Genomic DNA, 21,470 nt, shown 5'->3' on the forward strand with positions numbered 1-21,470 from the left:
ATATATGTAATTGGAACTGCGGTTCGTACTTATTTTCGTCTTTGAATTGTTAACAATGCGATGTTATTAGCATCCTCATATTTCATACTCGCCCATTTGTATGATCAGTCCTGAAAAAAAATGTCTACCCGTTCAGGTTTAAGTTTTTTTTTCTTTAACGCTTTTTGTTCTGTCTGTCAACTACTTTTTAATTTAAGAATTTAGCGGTATATATATATATATATATATATATTCTTTATAGCATATATGCACTATATGTACACACATATCGGTTTAATTGGGAATAATAATAATCATCGAAAGTTTTACGCAGCCTTTGCACTCTGCTCGAGTATTGTTGCCATCTTCATGATGAGAAAATTAGATAATATTTGTACATTAGATAATAATACTAACTTTCGGGATGTGGCTCAGCCAGCGAAGTCATTCTTGCTTCGAACGCGGATGCCGTTTCAAAATAACGCTTCTCCTATAGTGATTACTACGAAGATATTTAATATTGCGATAAGATCTGCATATCTTCACTCTTTCCACTAAATTGTTTAAGCCCCAACCTACAACTGTGTTTTATAAATAGGCCAAAAGCCGAGGGTTACAAGGTATGATCCGGTAGCCAACGATCCTACATATCACTACACTACAACCTACTTATCAGACGTGATGTTTTCGTCTATATTATTGAGTTTTCGTTCAGTCGAATGCACTCATCTTTAGTTTAATCAATTTTGCCGTTCGACATTTTGTCCTCCGTTCAACGGCAACTTATGGCTTGACGGGGCCGTTTTTAAAGCTAAATATCCGATCTAGGTATGGTCGGTTTTAAAACGGTTTCAATGGCAGCTTTTGATTCTTCACAAATAGCGAACGCAAACGTCTCGTTCGACAGTTGACAATAACTGCGATTAGTTCCAAAATCTTCCCTATAGCACATAATCCATTTCGGTTGCCCTAAACATGATTAAAAATTATGTCACCTTCATGACATATTAACGTCCCACGGTGAAAACTTTCGATGATGAGATTCGAACAGTCGGGAAGGACGAGGCTTTTCAGTGTCTCAAAGGACTGTCAGTGTCTTTAAATTTGCTATCTGGATTCTAGCTTAGAAAAGCTCAACGAATAGTACAAACCAAACTTTGGCCATATGAGGAAGTACTTAATCGCAAATAATTCAATTTCTTTATATACCTCGAGGAGAGTTAGCAGGTAGTGTTGTTTTGTTGAAAAAAAAACAAACGATAAACTACCTTAAAATTAACTATGTTTTTTAGGAACTCTCAGAAGCGTTACTGGCATTAGAAAGATATCTCCGATATATATATATATATATATATGGGTTTTATTATCATTCGTCTATTTGATTACGTGCCTGCACTCGCCTCACCTATACGGCCCACGTGGATTACTTACCCTGTAGTTAGTGTTCACTTACGAGTTCATACGCAGTTAAAAACTTTACAATAAGATTACTCTGGATGTATCGCGTTCGACTTTTTGCCCGATTTCTGAAAAAAGATCTGGTTCAAAACACCTTGCTGGTCTAGATAAATAGTGCTGGGTAAGCAATGTAACCTAGTAATAACCGAGGCTAAATGCGACATGACTTGCCGAAGACAGACTCTTTCAACGCTTCAGAATAATAACTATGTTCCCATTGAATTGGTTAAGTAGGCCTGTTTCTCTGTTGCAAGTTTTATGCCCGGTATCGCCGTTAGGCGTTCTGTCAGACGGTTGCCTCCAGCACGAAGCGAAGTCCGTCTACTGCCGGATTAAAACCTAGGCCATAACTTGTTCCACCTTGCTTTTATAAGAAATCTTTCATTGGGGTCTTGAACTACAGCAAAATGCAAATTTTGAACTCCTTGTCCTGAATTTGGCAGAGGACACAATGCAGCTTTTTGAAGGCGTGTGTTCCCTTAGCCGGTTGGTGGAACGATATTCTGCACCTGTAGTTGGAGTATATTTTAGAAATACACTCGCATATTATAACCTAACCAATCAAAATTGTTACGTAGCAGAAGGACTTTCGTTTATTTTGTTTTCCCCAAGTAGGGTTGTAATAATATCAATTTCGATATTGAAACCACAATATTCTGTGTGTACCAAAAACCGACACTTATTTTTTTTTGCAAGCACTGTCACAGTAAACGCTATATAACACGCGTGTTTTGTGAAATTACTTGTACGTACATAGCTAGAAGGGGTGGTGAATGTGTGTAATTTTTTATAAAAACTTCCGAATGAATTGACGAGAATCGCGAGCGAAGTGTAACTAAATTAAAAATAACACGCCAATAACCTAAGAGACGATTTTGTTTGCGTCAAGCGCTTGTTCATTTTTCATCGTATAACAGGACGCACAAACTGATTTATTATAGCACCTGTAATGCATGTGATGTAAACCAAGAACTGAAAGATATTTGTTAGTAATTTTCAAATAAAGACACATAATTATAGTGCATCGTTGCACAGTGTACAAACGCATTTCGCTATTCAAATTAGGTATATCGAGCTTTTAACACCACTTTTTTCATTTCCTTGCCGTTTTCGCGCCTCGTACTTTCTTCTTTATACTTCTCTCTTCATATTATCTTTAATAAGATGTTTCTAATATTTATTGTCCCTTTTTTTTCTTTGCTCTGTTCTTCAGTCGAACGAGACACGTACCAACACGGTGACGACATAGCCGTTCTATATAATAGGTGTTTATATATGTCGCATGTATATATAGAAATCTATGTGTTTGTGTGTGTATGTGTGCATATGTGTGTAAGTGTATTTGTATTGTTTTACATCTGTTACTTTACCCGTTAGGCATTACTTCAGGTATATACGTATATTCATCATTAAACTGTACTTTTTTCAATAATGATATACTAGGTTTTCCAAACGTGCGGGAGCAGGACAGTCGTCCTAGATTAGTCGGCCGTAGCGAGATCAGGAGTACGAGTTCCAGTTGGTTGTTCATACCCATCTGAACTAAAGCAGCGGCACGTCCCGGTAGTAGCTATTATTAATTTTTACGATTTCATTAATATTATAGGTACTATTAGAGATCGTACAAATGCACTTAATTTTTGGCAAAATATCATCCCTACATACCGCGTAATTATATGCGGTCATATTTATACATTAATAACGTACGTCACTTTTTCACCTACGATACTAGATGAGGAGGTTTATCTTCTAATGTTCTTATTATCGTAAAACTATGACATTTCAGATGATTGGTGTAAGTATTGCGAATTTATTTAGTCGGTGTCATTTTTGTTAAGGAATAAGGAACTTCCTATAACAAAAAAAAGTAACGGCAAAACTAGGTCTACCCACGCCCCACTGCTCCTACTTCGAGACACTCGGAGCGCAATTACAAAAATCGGGCTCGCTAAAACATACTCGTGATCCCGCTACCGCCTCGCATGAAACTCTCTTACCTCTCCCAGCATACCTTGTCACGCTGTTTATTCTCCCTTACTGCGTGCGTATGTGTGTGGGTGTGTGTTTGTGTGTGTGTAGATAATGCACACTTTCGTTACTTTTAAGAAAAGGCGGCGCTCCTTCAGGCTAAATTAGTTATTCGCTTTCCTCTATTATGTCGCTCTGTTTACGGTGTTTCTCTGCTTTTTTTTTTTTATCTTTTCGTCCATTTTCTTCTCACAAAGATTTTATTTTTTTTTATCAACTTGGTTTTCGTTCATTGCTACAATACTTCTCACTCTCGCTCGCAATGTTCCTGTCTCTCGCTAACGCATTCTCTCTTTCCTGTCCCTTTTCGGTAATGCATCGTTCCTGGTATACGTTCGCAGTTACCCACGTAGTTACTGAAAATTCATTCTCGTACGCGAATATTCTTGTAGTTTCCCTCTTTTCACCGCTGACATGGGCTTCATCGATACTACGTTTAAGAATGACTTTTTGTTTTTTGTTTGAACGAAGTGATCCAGCCAAACATCTATCGCCGACTACTCGATCTGCATTCCTTTCTCGTCTATATCTATTTGCTTTTTCCCTGATTCCTTCTGATGTAATCGCTTCCTTCGTTTTATTTGTTTTCCAAAGAGTTGTCACTTTATCTAAAACAACCTGTTTTTCATTTTCTATAACCATCAGCTCCGTTTTGACCACCATCTCTACCACAAATTTCATCATCATCATAATGGCGGGCATTATCACCACGATCATCCTTATTGAATCAGCATTGACTCCTCAACTGACGAGCCAATACATACTTCTATACTCCTTCCCACACAGTTTGCGCTTGCTATAAAATTACCGATCGACAACCACCACGCTACAAAGCACTGGCTAACATTTTCTACCACGACTAACTGCCATTATTATTATTATTATTATAAGTATTATCGTTATTACTACTAATACTACCACAGCCTCGACGAACCTTCCGTTACCCCGGACAATGGTAGTCACGACGATGATGCTGACATGGGTGTCGATGGTGGTCTTTCACGCCATGCACATTGACTGAATGAATCATTTTCCGGTTTTCTAGACTTTTCCGCCCCCTCTGTCTCCCCCCTCTGTACGTTCGTTCTTATCTCACTCGATTGGCGTTTTCCTAATTTTTATTTCAGGCTGCTTTTTTTTTTTCTAAATCGCTATGCCGCGAAATTGTCATATTCCCTTACAGCTAGGCTGTCGAAGGATTTTCGCTGCAACTATCATCACAATAGAATGATGTTAATGATCACTGTCTGACGGATGTTCGTTGTCTTAATGTGAGCAGCGATAACACAACGAATAGCAACAGCCGAGCACACAGCATAACAAGTAAAAACACTACTGGGCGTTGCCAACCTCTTAACAAGATTTCGTTGAATCACCTTTTTCTATTTCTACTGCATCAACGCCGTGCATCGTTACTGCGATTACTGTGTCGTCCGGTGTTGTCATCCTAAAGTTAGATATCTAACGACGGGGACCCCAAGCCACACCTGAGCCATTCTGTCCGGCCTTGGCTCCGAAAGAAGGAAAATCCGATTGGCTGGCCGAATCGGGCACAGCCTGATTCTGACTCGAGTTCTGTGACTGTGACCACGGGGCACCCGTAACAACGAAGCCCTGACGGGTTCCGCCGGTATCTCCTACACTGGAACTCTAAGGAAACCACAAAATGACGTTAACTTCTTTCATACATTCATCTCAAAGTATGGCATGGTGCCATCTGTTTACACAATGATTCAGCGTCAGTGGACTAAATTTTTCTGTAAATGCGTTTACTTCCTTATTGCATAGAAAAGGTCTGATTTAAAACGGAAATGCGAAATAATTTAACGGAACAGCAGAAGTGACATGTAGATACCTGGAATATGTTGTTAAGTGTCTGCTTTTGAGGCCGCTGATAAGCCTTCTCTTCGGTGACGTATTCCATAAGCTCATCCTCCAGATTTTTGAGATGTTGCACCGCATTTTCGACATTGTCTTCTGCCCCGACAATCTCCACCAAGTCTGGATCTTCAGCGTCCGGTCGTGGAAACTTAATTTCCACTTTGAACTCATCCATGAACTTCCGCACATTTCGTCCTCGTTGGCCAATGATGCGGGAGTGTATTCTGACCCCATAAAAATGGATGTTAAGTATTTCTCATTGCGTATCGCCTCAAATAGAAATTTATCCTCCCCATATGGAGACTTCAGAAAACTGGATAATTGTATATGTTGTATTTTTACATAAATTGAAATCTATGACCACTCAATAAATCCAATGAAGACAACTGACACAGCTTAGTCACAAGTTTTTAGTGAATTGCCAAATATGATTTGATTTAAGATTATCAAACTGTGAGAATACTAACCGGTGATCAAGTTTTATAGCTCGAGTCACCATATTCTCTAGTTCCTCGACAAAGCGGTGGATTTCGTCACAGGCTGCGCAGACATTCTGCTCGTAGCCGGTGACGGTTATCACATCGCCGCCACCAGCGGCCTCATCATCGTAGCCACCCTCTGTCGCTCCGCGTTCGTTCTTCGCAGGGAACTGGATCTGCACGTTATAGTCGGCTCGCAACTTTGTAACAACTGCACCCTTGCGGCCGACGATTTTCGAGTGGTGCTTGGCGGGCACTTTAATATTTAGTGAAAATGAGCGCAATTTTCTGTCCTCTTCCTCCTCAAGAAGGTTTTTAATGCGCTCATCGAGCTCCACGCGGCAACGTGCCACGTTTTGAGCAGGTCCAGTTACCCTGACAATATCCAAACCTTCTGTCGCTTGTGGTACCTTGATATTAACTTCGTATTTATCCATGAGCTCACGGACGTCTTTGCCCTTCTGGCCAATGATGAATCGATGCAGCTTTGCGTCAACAGAAACCTAATTGATAGAATATGAAACGGTACAATTAGCGAGAAACTGACAACCAGGTTGAAGCACTTTGCCAGGTTTGCTCGTTATCTTACATAAGCTCAAGGTGTCCTCTTAACACCACATCCTTGACACTACACACGTATGCTAAGTAACAGCACACCACTGGAAGAACCGTTTCCCCCTTTTTAGTTTTTTTTTTAACGGATCAGTTCCCCTTACGGTATTGATCAGCCGCACTTACCTCCTCAGTAACTGGTACCAGAGCCTCGAGCGCGGCCTTCGCGGCCCTACACTTGTCAGGCGACCCAGTAATGACGATTGTGTTGCGAACGGCCTCACTTACGTCAGCTGAAATGTCCCCATCCGGGAGCTCTTTTGACCCTTCTTCACCACTTGCCGAAACTGGGGTTTGTTGCTTTTCGGGAAACTTTATGTGAACGCCGAACTCTCTCGTAATGCCCTGCACGTGTACGCCTTTAGCGCCCATGACGGCACGATGGTGCGCCTGTAAAGACAATCAATTATGATAAAACAATTTGCATCATTTAATGGGTAAATATGTTTCACATTGCTCATACTTCAAAATCGCGATGGCTTTACTTCTACTCAAATTGATTGTTTCAGCACGTTGATTGCACAATCTATACTGTGAGAGAAGGCGCACAAGCGATGCCTAGGCGCATGCATTGAAAATGAAATTGATTAAGTTTTGTTGGATTAGAAATATGTTAACAGAATATAGCGAACAAAAAAATCCTGTTAAGGCACAGTGCTAAAGGTGAAAATGAGGTGTAAATTGAAAGTACATATGGACTATGTCCTGAGACTAGCCAATTACAACAGAGGACCTATACGATGTGTCCAATATTCTTACCTGTGGGATAACACAATTCATGGTGATCTGGTTATCGAGTTCCTTCGTAATCTCGAGAAGGCGCTGCTTAACTTCGGCGACAGAATCCTTAGGTCCTTTTAAAGTTACTTCTTCGGAACCGCTACTACTTTTCGGAAAGCTCACCTAGAAAAGCACTGCATCAACTCATAATTCATATCAAGCGATAATAAGGTCTGTAATGCCGTTGTAGAAAGTGCATTTTCCTAATCTTAAATATAATACCATAATTAGCCCGTTTTGCTTTCTAATTTTTCCAATTGTAAACCAATTGGCGCAAAAGGTACCAAGTAAAGTCTACTACGATGACAATTCCTCGGCATTTACCTGAACATCAGATTCTTCTAGAATGTGCGACAAAACCTCGGCACGGCGGGCGATGAAATGCTTATGATATTTAGCGGGAATAATCATTTTGTCCTGTGTTTGATTCTCTAGTTCTGTGATCATCGCTTCTAGTTCCTTGCGAGCAGCCTGAGGAAATATAAGTCATAAAAGCATACCGTTAAAACAAATTTTAATTACGGTAAACATTTGGCAAAACCCTCAGGGCGCCACGCACCTTTACATCTTGTTCTCGGCCTACAATCACGATTGTCTCCCTATCTTCGCTGTCTTCTGCAGGAAATATAATTTGGGCAGAAATCTTTTCACGAATCTTTTTGATGTTAGCGCCTTGTCGACCTATGAGGAAGCGATGATGTTCAGATCGAGCCCTTAGCTCTTCACTGTGGGCACCCAACTGGCGTTCATTAACCTGTTCAAGACGTGCCTTTGCGCGGTTGACCATATCTTTTGGTCCAGATATAAGGCAACGGTCGGAATTCGATCCAGGTGCGGGGAATTCAACATCAACCTCAGAGATGCTACATCCAGCTTCCTCCAGAATTGACTGTAGAAGCGCGCGCTTATAGCGCTGAAGTGTCCCATGTAACTATTGAATGAATACAATTAGAGAATGAAAAGAGATACCGTCATTCAGTAACCACTGCAGAAGATACTAGTGCTTTTGACGTTAGTTTTCGTTCACGTTTCAAGTCGAGTTGTAAATAGAGCATTAACCATAGTATCAAAACAATAGAACAGCGCCTTTTTCAATATTAGGGCTATACAAACAGACCTTGCTGGAAATGAAAACCTCCTTCTCAACAACATCCGCATTTTTCCTCTGCTGTTCAAGCAGTAGCGCCCGGGCCTTTTCGGCTTTATCCTTTTCAGCGATCACCGAAACCTGCTCGGAACCTCCACTAGTGCCTGAAACACCGTCCTTCGGCAACTGAACTTTAGCTCCAGTTTCTTGCTGAATTGAGCTTAAAATTGAGCGACCTTTGGGACTTTGAAGGAAACGTACAAATTGACGGAATAGGGGAACGTCGAGTTTGTACTGGGTGCGTTGCAGATCCTTGACAAGGCCAGCAAGGTACGCGTAGCACTCATCAACGTCGCGGCGGTCACCGCGGATAGTAATCATGTCAAGATTTTTAGCAGCTAAAGGGAACGAGATGTTCACCTGCAACGGAAAAAATAACAACACTGACAAACTGAATTGTTGCACACAAATATAAACGCAACAATTTTTCCTTAGAGACCTTCCCTTATAGTGTTATGGAGTACGCGCGTACCATAGGTTCTACGCGTGTACATAGTGCAGTTCATAAAAAAGTAATGCCGGTTCTTTCATTAATAAAAACCAGCATTTCACTAGTTCTAGCACGTTGACGATACAACAACACTCAGAACTTACAATACTTCATGAAATATGCATCTGATGGAAAACAAACCTGATTAAACCTCTTTCTAATCTCTGAGATCTTCTCTCCACCTTGCCCGATAATTTGGCCATGCAGACGGCTCTCGCACCTCAATTCACGAGTGTGCTCGTTGCGTAGTTTGTCGATCATTTCCTCGAGTTCCTGCTTTGCCTTGGCCACGTCCTGAGGCTCGCCCTCGATCGTAATCACGTCAGGGTTGGTCTCATCGTTTGCCGACGGAATATGGATTTTCACGTTAAGGTCATTCTTAAGCCGGTTCACATTTGCACCATTCTTGCCTATGATGTGCGGATGATACGACGGAGGAGCGTGTAATTCAACCGAAGTCAATCGCGTCATTATATCATCGATCTCCTCTTGAAGTTGACGACATACCTGATCGACGGAGTCACTAGCACCTTCGATCTTGATCGATTGATCACTAAATTCCACATGAGTATCCTATAAATATGATATATATATATATATATATATATGTAAATATAAACAGGTAAGAAATATTACAATACGGGTAAATAAACATAGAAGACTAAATTTATATATAATAACCAGTTACTAAAGCTACTAATACTACGATACTGAATAGTCTTTCTGCACGAAGAGCTAATACTCTAGACAAAAAAAAATGATATTCCATTGTCGCAGTAGATTATCAACTCGACGGAACTGAGTATAGATTGTTACTTGCCTTATTTTTACGAATTCGATTGATATTCTCGCCCTTCTTGCCAATCAAATGTTTATACAGCCACGTTGGGGCGGAAACCTCGACTTTTTTTGCGCTGTGGGCCTTCTCGAATACAAGAGACAGTGCTTTGCCAAGCTTATTAGTCTCGCCGAACAAGGTAATTGTCTGTGAATCACTCTCCTGAGGTGGAACCTATATCAGTTTTGTGAAAAAAATTCAAGATCACTATTACAGATACGTATCGTACATAAATTTCACTGAACGACATGTTATGCTATGTTTACGATAAGGTAAGGTAAAGTCTATTTTAAGTTAAGTTTTATTGTTTAAATCTTTCAATGCAGTTCTATTTTTAACCACTTATGAAACGCGTGACGTCATAAAGTAAACGTCTCTTCCAAAATGCCTAGGGTATATAACGATAAAATATGGTAAATACTCTCAGGATCGAAGCGCGCTATGAAGAATCCTTAAGAATAGCAAACGTCTGCCGTTACTATAAATTTATACGGCTTATTTCCTTATAACCTTCTTTTCGCTGGAGACTACATTTGCCGGTCTTTCGGAACACCTTAGTAAAAAAATTTTTCCAAAAGACTCGACCGGATAAACACAAGGCAATTCGGGCTAACTGAATACAGACACCTTCCGCACGTTGTGTAATATCCAAAATAAGGTTCCTTGCATTTTTTCTAGCATTTTTTGTAAACTTGTTGCCCTTGGGAGTGCATAACACATATGCCACAATGTCCCAATCGGTGCCTCGCGGTTGCCGAGAAAAAATTCTTCATTGGACCTAGAAAACAATCGTAACTCATTTGTGTATGGCTCTACCCGTCAGAACCAATCAATCGCTTCTAGTTTCACCAGCTAACAAAAAGCATAACTCGAAAACTCGTTTTCCCTTGATTATATCAACTTGCTGATGGGTATCTTCACTAATATGCAATATAGTCATGTTAGCCATTCGACAGTAATGCATTGTAACTATACACAAAAGTAGCACAAGAGATTTTCATCGGTAATAGCATTAGAGTTAACCTAAAATTCGGGCAAAGTAACTTACTTCGATCCAAACGCCGGTCTTTTCGAACATGTCTTGAAGGGTCTGACCACCGCGGCCGAGAATATACTTATGCTGCTCTTTAGGAACCTGGATCAAAACATCAACATAAGGAAACGCAAAAAACATAGTGAAAACCAGAAGATTTAGTGTGCCTTTAATGATAACAAGTCTCGAAACAGTCGCAGCGTACACCATTATTTAGCGTGTATAAGCAAAGTCGTTAATCGCTTATTCATAAATTGTGCCTAACTTCGCCTTTTTAGCGCTCGAGCATTCTATAAAAAAAAAGCATAAAGACATAATAAAAAACCTGTATCGAGGTGTCCTTGATGTTAGCCTTGCACTCCTTATAGAGATTAGCAATCATCTCCTTGGCTTTAGCCACAGCGTCCTTTTCGCCGGCGATCGTAATCTTTTGATCTTCTTTGACCGTTAAAGAAGGTACGCGGATCTGCAAAATGTAAATTTATTATATATCAGTGTTTCCAATCGGTTGATTGTCCTTCTATGGGTAGAATTTAGCCTAGCTTAACCTAACAAAAATCTAAAACGGATTGTCGTAAAAATAAAAAAAAATAAGAAATTTATACGAGCCACTCACATAGTATGTTAGGTCTTAACATACCACGGGAGCTCTTAGATTTTATTTAGAAATGCGCCTACCTTGGCTCCGGTCTGCTGCCGAATGCTTTCGAGTGTTTTACTGTTGGGTCCGTAAATAAACACATGATATTTCTTTTCAACATCAAGTTCCTCGCGATCATTCCTCGCCAAATCATCGGATAAAGCCTGTATCCTAAATGACAAAAATAATGAAAACACGTTATCTCGGAATTAAAACACTCAATGACGATCGATGTGATGTTACTTAGTACGGCGTCACTGTAGTTACTACGACACAAATCGGGCGCTCGGTGTTACAAAGTTATAACTTAGCATTAGATATAATTCACAGCTAAATAGCTACTGATTTATATCATTAGTAGAAAAGCTTTGTTAACACCCACAGTATGCTTCTTGAGCAAAGTACTCGTTTAGAGCAAACGGACTGTACAGAGTGACATCATTGCCACGAAGCATCTACGGGTCTGGAAGGGTAAGATGTTTCCTCAATGAGGCTTCAACGTCATGCAAATATGGCATAACTGTACGAACCTATGAGCAGCTTGTGCGGTACCCTCTTTCGGTCCTTTTATCGAAATGATTTCAGAGTTTTCCTCAGTCCTTGGCACGGTGATCTTTGTACCTGTCTCTTGCTCGAGAGTGCGAAGCTTTTGAGCCTTTACACCAAGGACGTGTCTGTGATGTTCCTTGGGTATAACCATATCTGTTTGCGCCTCGCGTACCAATTCCTTGGTGATTTGCTTCTTGGCCTCTAGTACACTGGATCATAATATTGCAAAGGTTGTTTAAATAATAGTCTTCAAGTGTGTTGAGATCTACTTACCACCACCAGCGATAGGGTTTTGACTCGAAATATCAGAAAGGTAACACTCAACCATTATATTTTACCCCCTTATTATTTGCTATACTTCATATAGGCATATCATTATATATATTTATTACTCTTTAACAACGGCTACAAGAATGAAGTTTTGACAAAGATAAGCATAATAAAACCTTAATTGGCCTGGTTTGTACTACTGTGTTAATATAATTGAGAAATCACTATTAATTTAAATACAATGTTCTATTTAAGGTCAGCAAACGTACCTTTTTGGGTTACCATTAATGACAACGGTGAGACCCCTGTCCATTTTTGAGACGCTAAGTTCGATCGAGGTGTCTGTTTTATTGCCGATGCCGTGCACAACTTTTTTTTCTTGATTCGACACTTGATCGCCATCAACGGTGCCTAAAAACGCAGAACAAACAGTGAATTCCACATCAGTATTATCATTTTTTTTTATTTCTGTAAACAGACGACTTATTTCTTTTTCAATATAAACAAGCGCTTCCAATTTTATAACAAGTAAGCCAATCATCAAAACGAATAAACTCACCTCCAAATTTGGTTGCTGAAGGTGTGTCCTTAAGACGGCGTTCCTCCGAAGCAATCGTAAAAAACTCAGTCTTATTAATGGCACGTAAAGCTGGCAACGATTTGGCCGCAGGCAGCGCGATCATGCCCCATGAGCCCGCAATGCTTTTGGAACCATTGACGGTTGGAGTGGGAGCGCCGTCAAGACAGGAGCCCGGAAGAGCCGGAAAAAGCTCATCGTAGCATTTCCCTATAATTCACAGAGTCCATAATTTCATGTATGCTACACGTACACATTTGCAACGCATGGCTTTTGTACGCAGGCACTCTTAAAAGTAAAGTCATACTAGATTGCATGCTATACTGCATGAGAAGCATGTACAAAAGCAGCGCCAAACGTACTTACCAGGATTTTCCGAAAGTTCGTTGTTGTTATTGTTGGATGAGTCCGTTCCATTGCTTGGGGGTCCATTGGTAAATTGCTCCGGCGAGTTTAGGTTAGGGTTTGGAGGCGGGGAATTATGGGTGTCGGGAACCGTGGTCGCCATCGAGTCCATGGTTATTCGTGTTGCGAGCCGGGCACGGTCAGTCACAGAGCGCGTGCTGCACATGGATTAAAGGAGAAACGACTAACTTCAATCATGCATACGATCCCAGACAACCCGAGAACATGCCGCCATTTTATCTTATTTGGAAGTACACGAAACTACCTTGCTTGTGTTTTCGTCGGCCGCCGTTTTTTACGAAGTTATTCTAAATGCATTTATTAGTTCAAGTATATTCATTGTTAAAAAAAAAGTACTCGCCCTTTGACTCCATACAGGTCTTTGGCGTTTGCAAACGCACAGCGATTTTACTAGCAAGGTCTTTAAAAGCTATATATTGAATTTTCTAGGCTTCCATTAAATCAATGACTCTTGATCAATGATCGTAAGTTATCGCGAACGTGGCTTAAGACTACTCACGATACTCGGACCTGACTCAGCATCAAAACAGAATTACACTTTGTTTTGCTTAGTATTGATGGTTTACATGAAAACTATGAATAGAAGAGTTATCCAATAAACCTCAAACCACTTCGACAGCTACCAATAGCAAAGAGAAGTACCATCATGAAGATCAGCAATAGATTTTCATCATGGTACAGTATGAATCGAGGAAACGAGATAAATAAATATATTTTGTTGTTATTGTACACTATACAAGGCACTTCGTGCGTCATCGACTAACTTAAAAGTTCGATCGCATTTAGAAGTAAATTGTACACGTTTATCTGGAGCTGGGCTATAGCAGGTTAAGATACCTCTGGATTGTTTAAATATTGACTTTACAACAGTCAGGTTGGTGTCGAATAATACACTTTTATAATATAATAATACTAATTATAGGAATATAGTAATATAATAATAATAATAAAATGATTTACCAACTAATACAAATTGTCTATTTTATTAGTCTGGTTGAGTTCTCTCTTATTATCGAAGCCTTTTTTTTCTAAATGACTCGGATTTAAAGATATACAGCACTCTAACAAGACCAGTAACCATAATTGTTTCTACGTCATAAAAACATTAGAACTTCTAGCGCTAATTTATCCTTCTTCCCGAGAATAAAAACAATAGTCATTGTATGTCATTTCACTCACCGCACTGTCCCAAAAATCAATCCGGGTTATTAAAATCGGTTGAAAGCCAATTTTTTCGTGTCGGAGCTGTGATGAGAAGCGAAAAATAAAGAACCGTCAGTGACTATTAAAATATCATAGTATTCAAAGCAAAATAATATATAGGCACATTTCACAAATAATTATAGAGAACAAGCATCATTTCTATATCTTGCCGCCAATTCTTAACCGGAGTTTAATCATTTCTTTTCTTGGGTTTCGTTGAAACGACTAAACGGCGATATAAGGCATCGCCGCTGATCACTGTTTTCCCACAGCCACCTTCGAGTTGGAGACGTTAGGCAACTTACAAAGAAACCAAAATAACTGATACTAGCAGAAACCGCAAAAAATCCGCCCCAGCACCTTTAGAAGTAGTTGGTTTTTCAATAGCACCGCGACGCCATATTTATGGTGACCAAAAATTTGCTATCAATCAGGATGATGCCATACGCGGTTATCATAACCGCCGAAACAATCCGGTCACCCATAGACCAAATGTACGGTATTCGTCGGAATGAACTGATAGACGGTTTACCGAAACGGTAGACTGCAAAACCGCAATGGTAAACCACTGCCAATGAAAGTAATACTTCCGTACTATTTATGAGCACAGCGTGGCAAGCTTTACTCAAAACGCTTTTGGCCTCAAATGAATATTCGACGATGGCGACTTGAATGAAAATTCACAGTAAACGCAAACAATAAATAGACACTACTATATTTCTAACTATTTGATGATGACAACTTGTAAAATCAAGCGAGATCTCTTGGTCATAACTAGTATATGAGCTCGCACAGCTCACCGAAGGCCGCAATTTACCCTTTTCTATTATTGGAGCATGTAATTATATTGCTTTGGTAACTCTAAAGGCCAACTGAAGTTTGCCATCTGAACAACACGATCCGAATCATCACCACATCGCGGAAACCTCGACGCAGTAGTTAGCCCTTGCCTGCTTTAGCCGAGAGAACGAGATTTTGAATGAAACGAAAGCATTATATCGAAATCAGAATGAAACAAAAGTGGCTGAACTCGAACAAATTTCTACAAATCAAATACTCGGGCCTCAAAAAAACATTTATTCGGGTCCATGTTCTGTCAGCGACAATTTCAGTGACTCAAAATGACAACCGCAGAAGGTCGCTCTTCAACAGCTTGACTTCCAAGGTCAAGTACGCTGAGAGCTACCCCTTGTTTATTACTTAGGCTGCGTATAATTAACTGAGCTAAAAACCCTACAAACGGTACTGTCTTCAAGTGAATCAACTTATGACGTTTATGCCAACTTAAATTCTATATTTCATATCAATGGTAATACCTGACGCATTATTTTAGCGATGGATGGGAGAAACGTTTCTAAATATTTACATATTCAAAAAAGGATTTATAACCACATTATATAACTACCGCAAAAAGGTTTTTCGTATATTCCTACTAGTTATTACGAAGCTTTCTAGCTGTATCCCACCAGAGATTCCTCTCCGCGATTGCCGATACGATATCCGTTACAACGCCAGCAGGCTCATCTAAATAATGTACTTTGATCTTAAGACCACAAATCTGAAAGCTCGACATATAGCACCATAGCTACTCAGCAAAAGCTCCGGCAAGGGGTCCATAAAATCAATGCATGCAGTCATACAACTAATTTGCTTTTGTTGCTGTCAAATCTTCCGAGAAGGGCAAATGCGCAGCGAGGGAAAACAAGAGCTAGACAACAGTTTGCAACCCGGAGCGGCAGAAGCTAAATGCAAAACCCCCGTAAGCAAAGCACCGCACTCTGTATCATCATTAGTACATGACGATCGGTGCCTTAGCCTTTATCATTTGCATTCTCCAGAAGATTCGTATAATTAAGTGCTACTGCCGGTGCTGTTCTAGTTGGAAATAGTGACGTCAATCAGGAGGACAGGCAGACGCACGCAAAAAGACCGTAGCGGCAGCAGCAGTAGCAGCAGCAGTTGAAGAAACGGGTCGGTGCAGCCGTGGTAAAAAAAGGACGATGGTCGCCATCATGCGGTTGATGGTATCAGTGCTGCTGCAGGCTATTGTGCGATGCGCCGTTGTCGTCGTGGTCCGTGCGCGAGGGAGGTGGAGGCCCCTTCTGATGACCGCCTCGTCGCTGCCGGGATCATCGGCACTACCACCGCAACAGCCACAGCATTGGCAGCGACTGCAGCGGCAGGGGGCCACGGTGGCAAAGGCCAAAGCGGCGGCGACAGCTTACTGCTGCTACTGCTACTACAGCGACGCAATTCGCCTCGTTTTTTTCTATCATCTCGATCTCTCGCCATTTTCTCCACTCTGTTAGTCGTCGTCACTATTGCTGATTCGGCTGTTAGCCGCTGATTCCTGACTGGCATCACCACGACGTCTCTGGCACCGCATCGCTCGTTAGACTGACGATGCATAGCAGCAACGACTAACGGATAGACGCAATGAAAAACAAACAGCAGGACGACCGGATGACGTAAAGCGCATGCCGTAGACAGCCATAACAGTAATAAGAAGAACGGCAGTAGCAGCAACTTTGTCAGTAATAGAAGTAGACAAAAAAGGAAGTCTAAGATCATCACCTGACGACAACAAAGCGAACCGGCACTAGCAGCAGTTGCATGAAGACAAGTGATTCCAAAAAACATCGATATCAGTTTACCATCATCGGACGTGGCCACGGTAATGCCTAGCACGTCGCGCTAAACTGACCCGGCCACGTAAGCAGTGCTCCCAAGATTGGAACCAGGTAAGAAGAACCAGGTAAAGAGTTACAGAGACCGGATGAAAGAAGGTCCCCTAAATGGGAGATTCTCAAAGATTCGATAGTGCATTACAACACTCGAATACTCCATACGTTTAAATAGGTCCAATCCTGCGCAGTTTTGCATTTCTGCGATTAATCGACTGTAAAACTAGATAATTGGAAGCTCCATAGGACCCCCAGGCGGAGACAAATAGAAACACGGAACAATCCGTTATTTGACATGAATCAAATCAACGAAAAACAGACCGCAGAGAAAAACCGATGGAAAAGAAAGTAGATGGAATCGTCAGCGAACAGTTCACTATTAGTTGGCAGTATTTAGAGACTGAAAACGTACTATCCAAAAGGCTATACCATTTGACGTAAACTGAATATCATATGGCATCATCACAGATCGAACGACATTCTCTCATCAATTCCACCTGCGTCTGACGCTGGCTCAGATGGCACATGAGGCACAGGGCCAGATGCAAGGATACTGAAACACTTGGAAGATCGCTTGGCTAATCGCTTAGGGAATATCGCCTTGAGGTGCCAACAGATAGCCATGGGAATAGTAACACCTCACATCCGCAGAAACAGCGGCAATCACAACAACTAGTTATGTCGGCTAATTGCGACTGCTGCAGCTGCGACGGCACTCCCTCATCTGTACTCGCACTCCGCTACTGGATGACAGAAAGATCAGCAAAAGGGGCATCAGCGGAGTAAAAGCACTACTTCGTGTGCTCTATATGTAACATGGTAATAGTAGAACTCGCCGCCAGCGCGGCGGTCATCATCGTGCCAACGGGTCCGCGATCTTGCTGTTGTAACCGGGTAGTCGTAGCCGAAATGCTACTGTTGATGATGCTGCTGATACTTCTACTCCAGCAGCTTCGGCTACTGTCGCTGTAGTACCTATCTGCTATTGACCGGCGACGATTGCGGTGCAGTGGGCTAGGCCGGCGTGGCAGCGACAATGGTCCTTTCATTCATTTGTTAATGGCTCTTAGGTCAACAGCGGGTCCTTCCGTCTATACAGCTACAGGACTGTAATCACCTGAAGCAATGTCCAAAACGGAAAACTCGAGAACAGACAAGAGACTCAAATCTGGTGGAACTGGCAGCCGGTGACACCCCTCGAGACACGGACACAACTGACTAACCAACAGGCAATACGCACGCAACCAAGCAATATTTTGCATATCCTCTTTGTCCCAAGAAATCGCTGCTACCAACAGGAGCAGTATACAACCCGGAAAAGAACTGCCGAATCGCTAAGACGCTTAAGTACACAGCCACTACGAATCACTTATTCTATTAAGAAACACATAGGCATTTAGTACGAAAATTTCTACTGTACACACTATACAGTTCAGTAATATTTCAGGTAGAACACCACACGAACGCCCGAAGACACGTCCACCTCTTACCAGAGCTCGGAACGAAATAACTGGATAAAGGGTGGCCCCGTGTTGAAATATACCGCCACTCACCCCTTCTTGCTGCGAGGTCGTCGGCAAGTGAACGGTAGAAGCAGCCGTCAACCGTGGGCTAGCATTGAAACGTTAGGGTTAGGGCCAACGCCGAACCAGACAGACCGACAGACAGGCCGACAGACAAACAGACAGATAGGCAGCGCACAACTATTGTTACCAGCCGCGTCCAAATAACGTCGTTGGTTGTCGCCAACCAGTCAGACAGGCCGATAAGCATGTCGTCTGCTAGGAACACACCCCTGTCTGTTTTTCTCGTGGACGATACGGCTGGCGCAAGACGTCCGATGCTCCTATCTATAAATAATGGCATGTGGTGACTTTCACTTCGCTTGTGTTGGCTTCAGCTGTACATGTGCATCATCGTTTGCTTCGCACACGGCGAGTATGTGACAACGAGGACGCGACTGCAAGTCGTTGCCACTATGTTGCGAATGCATGTATGCCCATGTTTACCTTTATGTCTTCGATATTGTGGCGATTCATCTAAAATCGAGCATGGCAGCAGCATGTGAAGAACACCGTGTTCTCGAACAAGGCTAGTTCAAGTTTGAGAAGCCATACGCTCGACAGCTTCACATTGTACACAGTGTCGGCTACCGGCTAGATGCTGAGGAAGAAATAGGCATGAAGGGGTTGGCTGGCTGGCTGGCTGACTGGGAGGCAGTCAGACGGGGTCGGCGGCTTATTTATTATGACAACACCATGGGGCAGACCATCAAGCTGCTGAGCAGGCGATGATCGCCGGTTGCCATCTACCACCGCTACCATAGTGACAGCGGCGACGAAGTAACATCGAAAGCCCGTCCACTGAGGCGTAGCGGATGCTTTGAAATCAGCTGAATAGATAGCGGCTATTGGCCAAGTTGGCACCCAACATGTGGCAGTCAGAGGAGGCCAATCAGGGGTGAACGGAATAACGTGTGACGTCAGATGCCGGCTAGCAGCCCCGTGACTACAAGACGAACGTCTCCTCGCGCTAACAGCGCCGCCGCTGCTGCTGCTTATCTTATTTATCTGTTTTCGTCGCCTAATAGAACTAGTGTTGAAATGGTGTTACTTTCCTACCTTTTCTATCTATATTGCCAACATATTCGCATTCTATGGGACTGATAGTATTAAGTAATATATTCTGGTGGCGAATCGTTCCGTCATACAGGTTTGATGAAGCAGCCCCCTCTGTACAGAGATATGAACGGACAAAATACACTGCATTCTCGTACATCTAAATAATGTTGTCCATGTATTTTTTTAATCACGTTAGTGTGCCCAGATCACTCTAGAATAATGATCCGGCCTCGAAATTTCTTTAGACCATGAGTTTTGGGGACTGGAATATTCTTAGCTACAGTAGAGAAACACATCTCTTAAGCAAAAATAATGCGCCCGTTAAGCTTCAATTAAATGATTTTCTTTCCTCGAAACCACACATATACGATGCACATACACACAAGTACAACTGCAGTAAAAAGGACATTATTAACGTGTTGTAAGGGTACCGTATAACTATTTCAAATCCGAGATCTCTCTAAAATTTTACGAAATCGATTTAGTCAATTTATCAACATACACCAACTGTATGTGTTCTACTTGAAAGAGACAGGGTAATAAAAAAGATTAGTGACACATACAGCTGAGGCTCTTTGTTCTTATCTAACAACTGCACAAATGAGAATATTATATTGCAGACCGTTTGAGCTTGAAGTACAAGTTCATGTTATACAAAATATGCTGGCGATACATAAATCGTGAAATAGGGTAGAGGCGCCGCATTAAGTATTCCTAAAGCTGCTACAACTGAAGCATAAAATGAATTATGGCATTGAAATATTATAGTTCCAATTGTCTTCAGCGGCTGGAAACTCAAAGCGTAACTATGGCATAACGCACGACCGACATGATTCAAGGGCTTGTAATAGGGTCTGATGCCTGGTTATAAGTGTCTGTTGAAACACAGCTCATACAGCGTACGTATACGGCGCACATCTTTTTTTTTTTAATTTTAGTTTATTGGTGCTCCACGTGTCTCGCGCCCTAAAAAAAGCTCCGGTGCCACGCTGTATTATAGGCAACTATGTACAAAAAGGATTAAAAATTCTTATTACAGGTTGCCGGTTAAAATTTATACGACGAAAAAAAGACCGAACGATCCTTCAACCAAGACGGTCATTTCGGAATTGACTATTGTTATTTTTTTGAAGAAAACGTGCTATACAGCCAAATTGACCTGTTTAGGATTAAGTCAAATCGCTTGCTCAAAGAGCCTTAACCATAACGACAGGCAACTCGTCCACTGGGAAATTGGTCCTTATATGGGTATTAGCTGAACCAAAAGGCTTACGAACAAGTCGCAAAATTAGAAATAATACCGATAGTAATCGACACAAGGGCAAGGATCACCGCAGCTTACACATAATGTAGAAAAGTCAACAAGGGTTTGAGGATTCCCTTCTAAGAATTGGTCTTTCAAGAAAAAAGAAAAGAGTTGTCATCATCTAATTTCACGTGTAAACAAAGATCATCCATGAGCGTGTCTCGTTCTTCTTTAGATAAAGCGATAAGTAAAAATGTAGGCATCTGCGTTTGCTATATATGACCTATATTTACGCATTACGAATGAGCATACCTAGGCAAGAGAGGCTAGCTATAGATTCCTATATCTATGCAGTCACCTCTTTCTGTGTCAGTATTATCTTATATAATAGTGTTGATATGACGTAGTAACTTATACAACGACGGATGGTCAGAAATACACTGGATCTCCCGATATAGATTTTTTTGAAATTGGCGATGCTTTAATCCATTGTTATCACACAGTAGTTAATAAAAATATTATATATATA

The 21,470-nt window shown here is 41.5% G+C and overlaps 1 protein-coding gene and 1 long non-coding RNA gene across 6 annotated transcripts in view; one reads left to right on the forward strand and one right to left on the reverse strand.

The window, feature by feature from the left end:
* Positions 1–2,295: 2,295 nt before the first annotated feature.
* Dp1 (satellite-binding protein 1 Dp1) lies at positions 2,296–19,047 on the reverse strand. 5 transcript variants are annotated; one of them, XM_022811909.2, is made up of 19 exons: positions 18,628–19,047; positions 14,367–14,432; positions 13,128–13,324; positions 12,744–12,971; positions 12,454–12,595; positions 11,896–12,123; positions 11,404–11,536; positions 11,051–11,191; positions 10,741–10,827; positions 9,675–9,866; positions 8,996–9,427; positions 8,335–8,724; positions 7,777–8,148; positions 7,542–7,688; positions 7,197–7,340; positions 6,564–6,827; positions 5,814–6,328; positions 5,321–5,570; positions 2,296–5,115 (listed from the first exon to the last, which is right to left on the reverse strand). In XM_022811909.2, exons 3-19 carry the CDS (start codon positions 13,276–13,278, stop codon positions 4,927–4,929), a joined length of 4,005 nt encoding a protein of 1,334 aa, XP_022667644.1. In that variant the 5' UTR covers positions 13,279–13,324; positions 14,367–14,432; positions 18,628–19,047; the 3' UTR covers positions 2,296–4,926. The 5 variants fall into 5 exon arrangements, with proteins under 5 accessions (XP_022667644.1, XP_086848739.1, XP_086848740.1 ...); XM_086992613.1 differs by lacking the exon at positions 18,628–19,047 and adding an exon at positions 18,565–18,589; XM_086992614.1 differs by lacking the exon at positions 18,628–19,047 and adding an exon at positions 18,499–18,574 and having other exon boundaries at positions 7,972–8,148.
* The window catches only part of LOC147754727 (uncharacterized), a 13,023-nt gene continuing 7,900 nt past the window's right edge, over positions 16,348–21,470 (forward strand). Inside the window, exon 1 of the long non-coding RNA XR_015330036.1 lies at positions 16,348–17,131. This is a non-coding gene — a long non-coding RNA (uncharacterized LOC147754727). The remainder of the gene's footprint in view (positions 17,132–21,470) is intronic.

This window comes from Varroa destructor, unplaced genomic scaffold (genome assembly GCF_002443255.2).
Source record: "Varroa destructor unplaced genomic scaffold, Vdes_3.0 BEIS01000006.1, whole genome shotgun sequence".
In the NCBI taxonomy this organism is placed as follows: domain Eukaryota; kingdom Metazoa; phylum Arthropoda; class Arachnida; order Mesostigmata; family Varroidae; genus Varroa; species Varroa destructor.

Bases quoted from the DNA above. Each gene is read 5' to 3' on its own strand.
- Dp1 (XM_022811909.2), bottom strand. From the start codon at position 13,278: ATGGACTCGATGGCGACCACGGTTCCCGACACCCATAATTCCCCGCCT. The intron at 9,867-10,740 runs GTAAGTTACTTT...AAACTGATATAG, and splicing joins AGACCGGCGTTTGGATCGAA to GTTCCACCTCAGGAGAGTGA. The intron at 8,725-8,995 runs GTTTGTTTTCCA...TTTCCGTTGCAG, and splicing joins TTAGAAAGAGGTTTAATCAG to GTGAACATCTCGTTCCCTTT.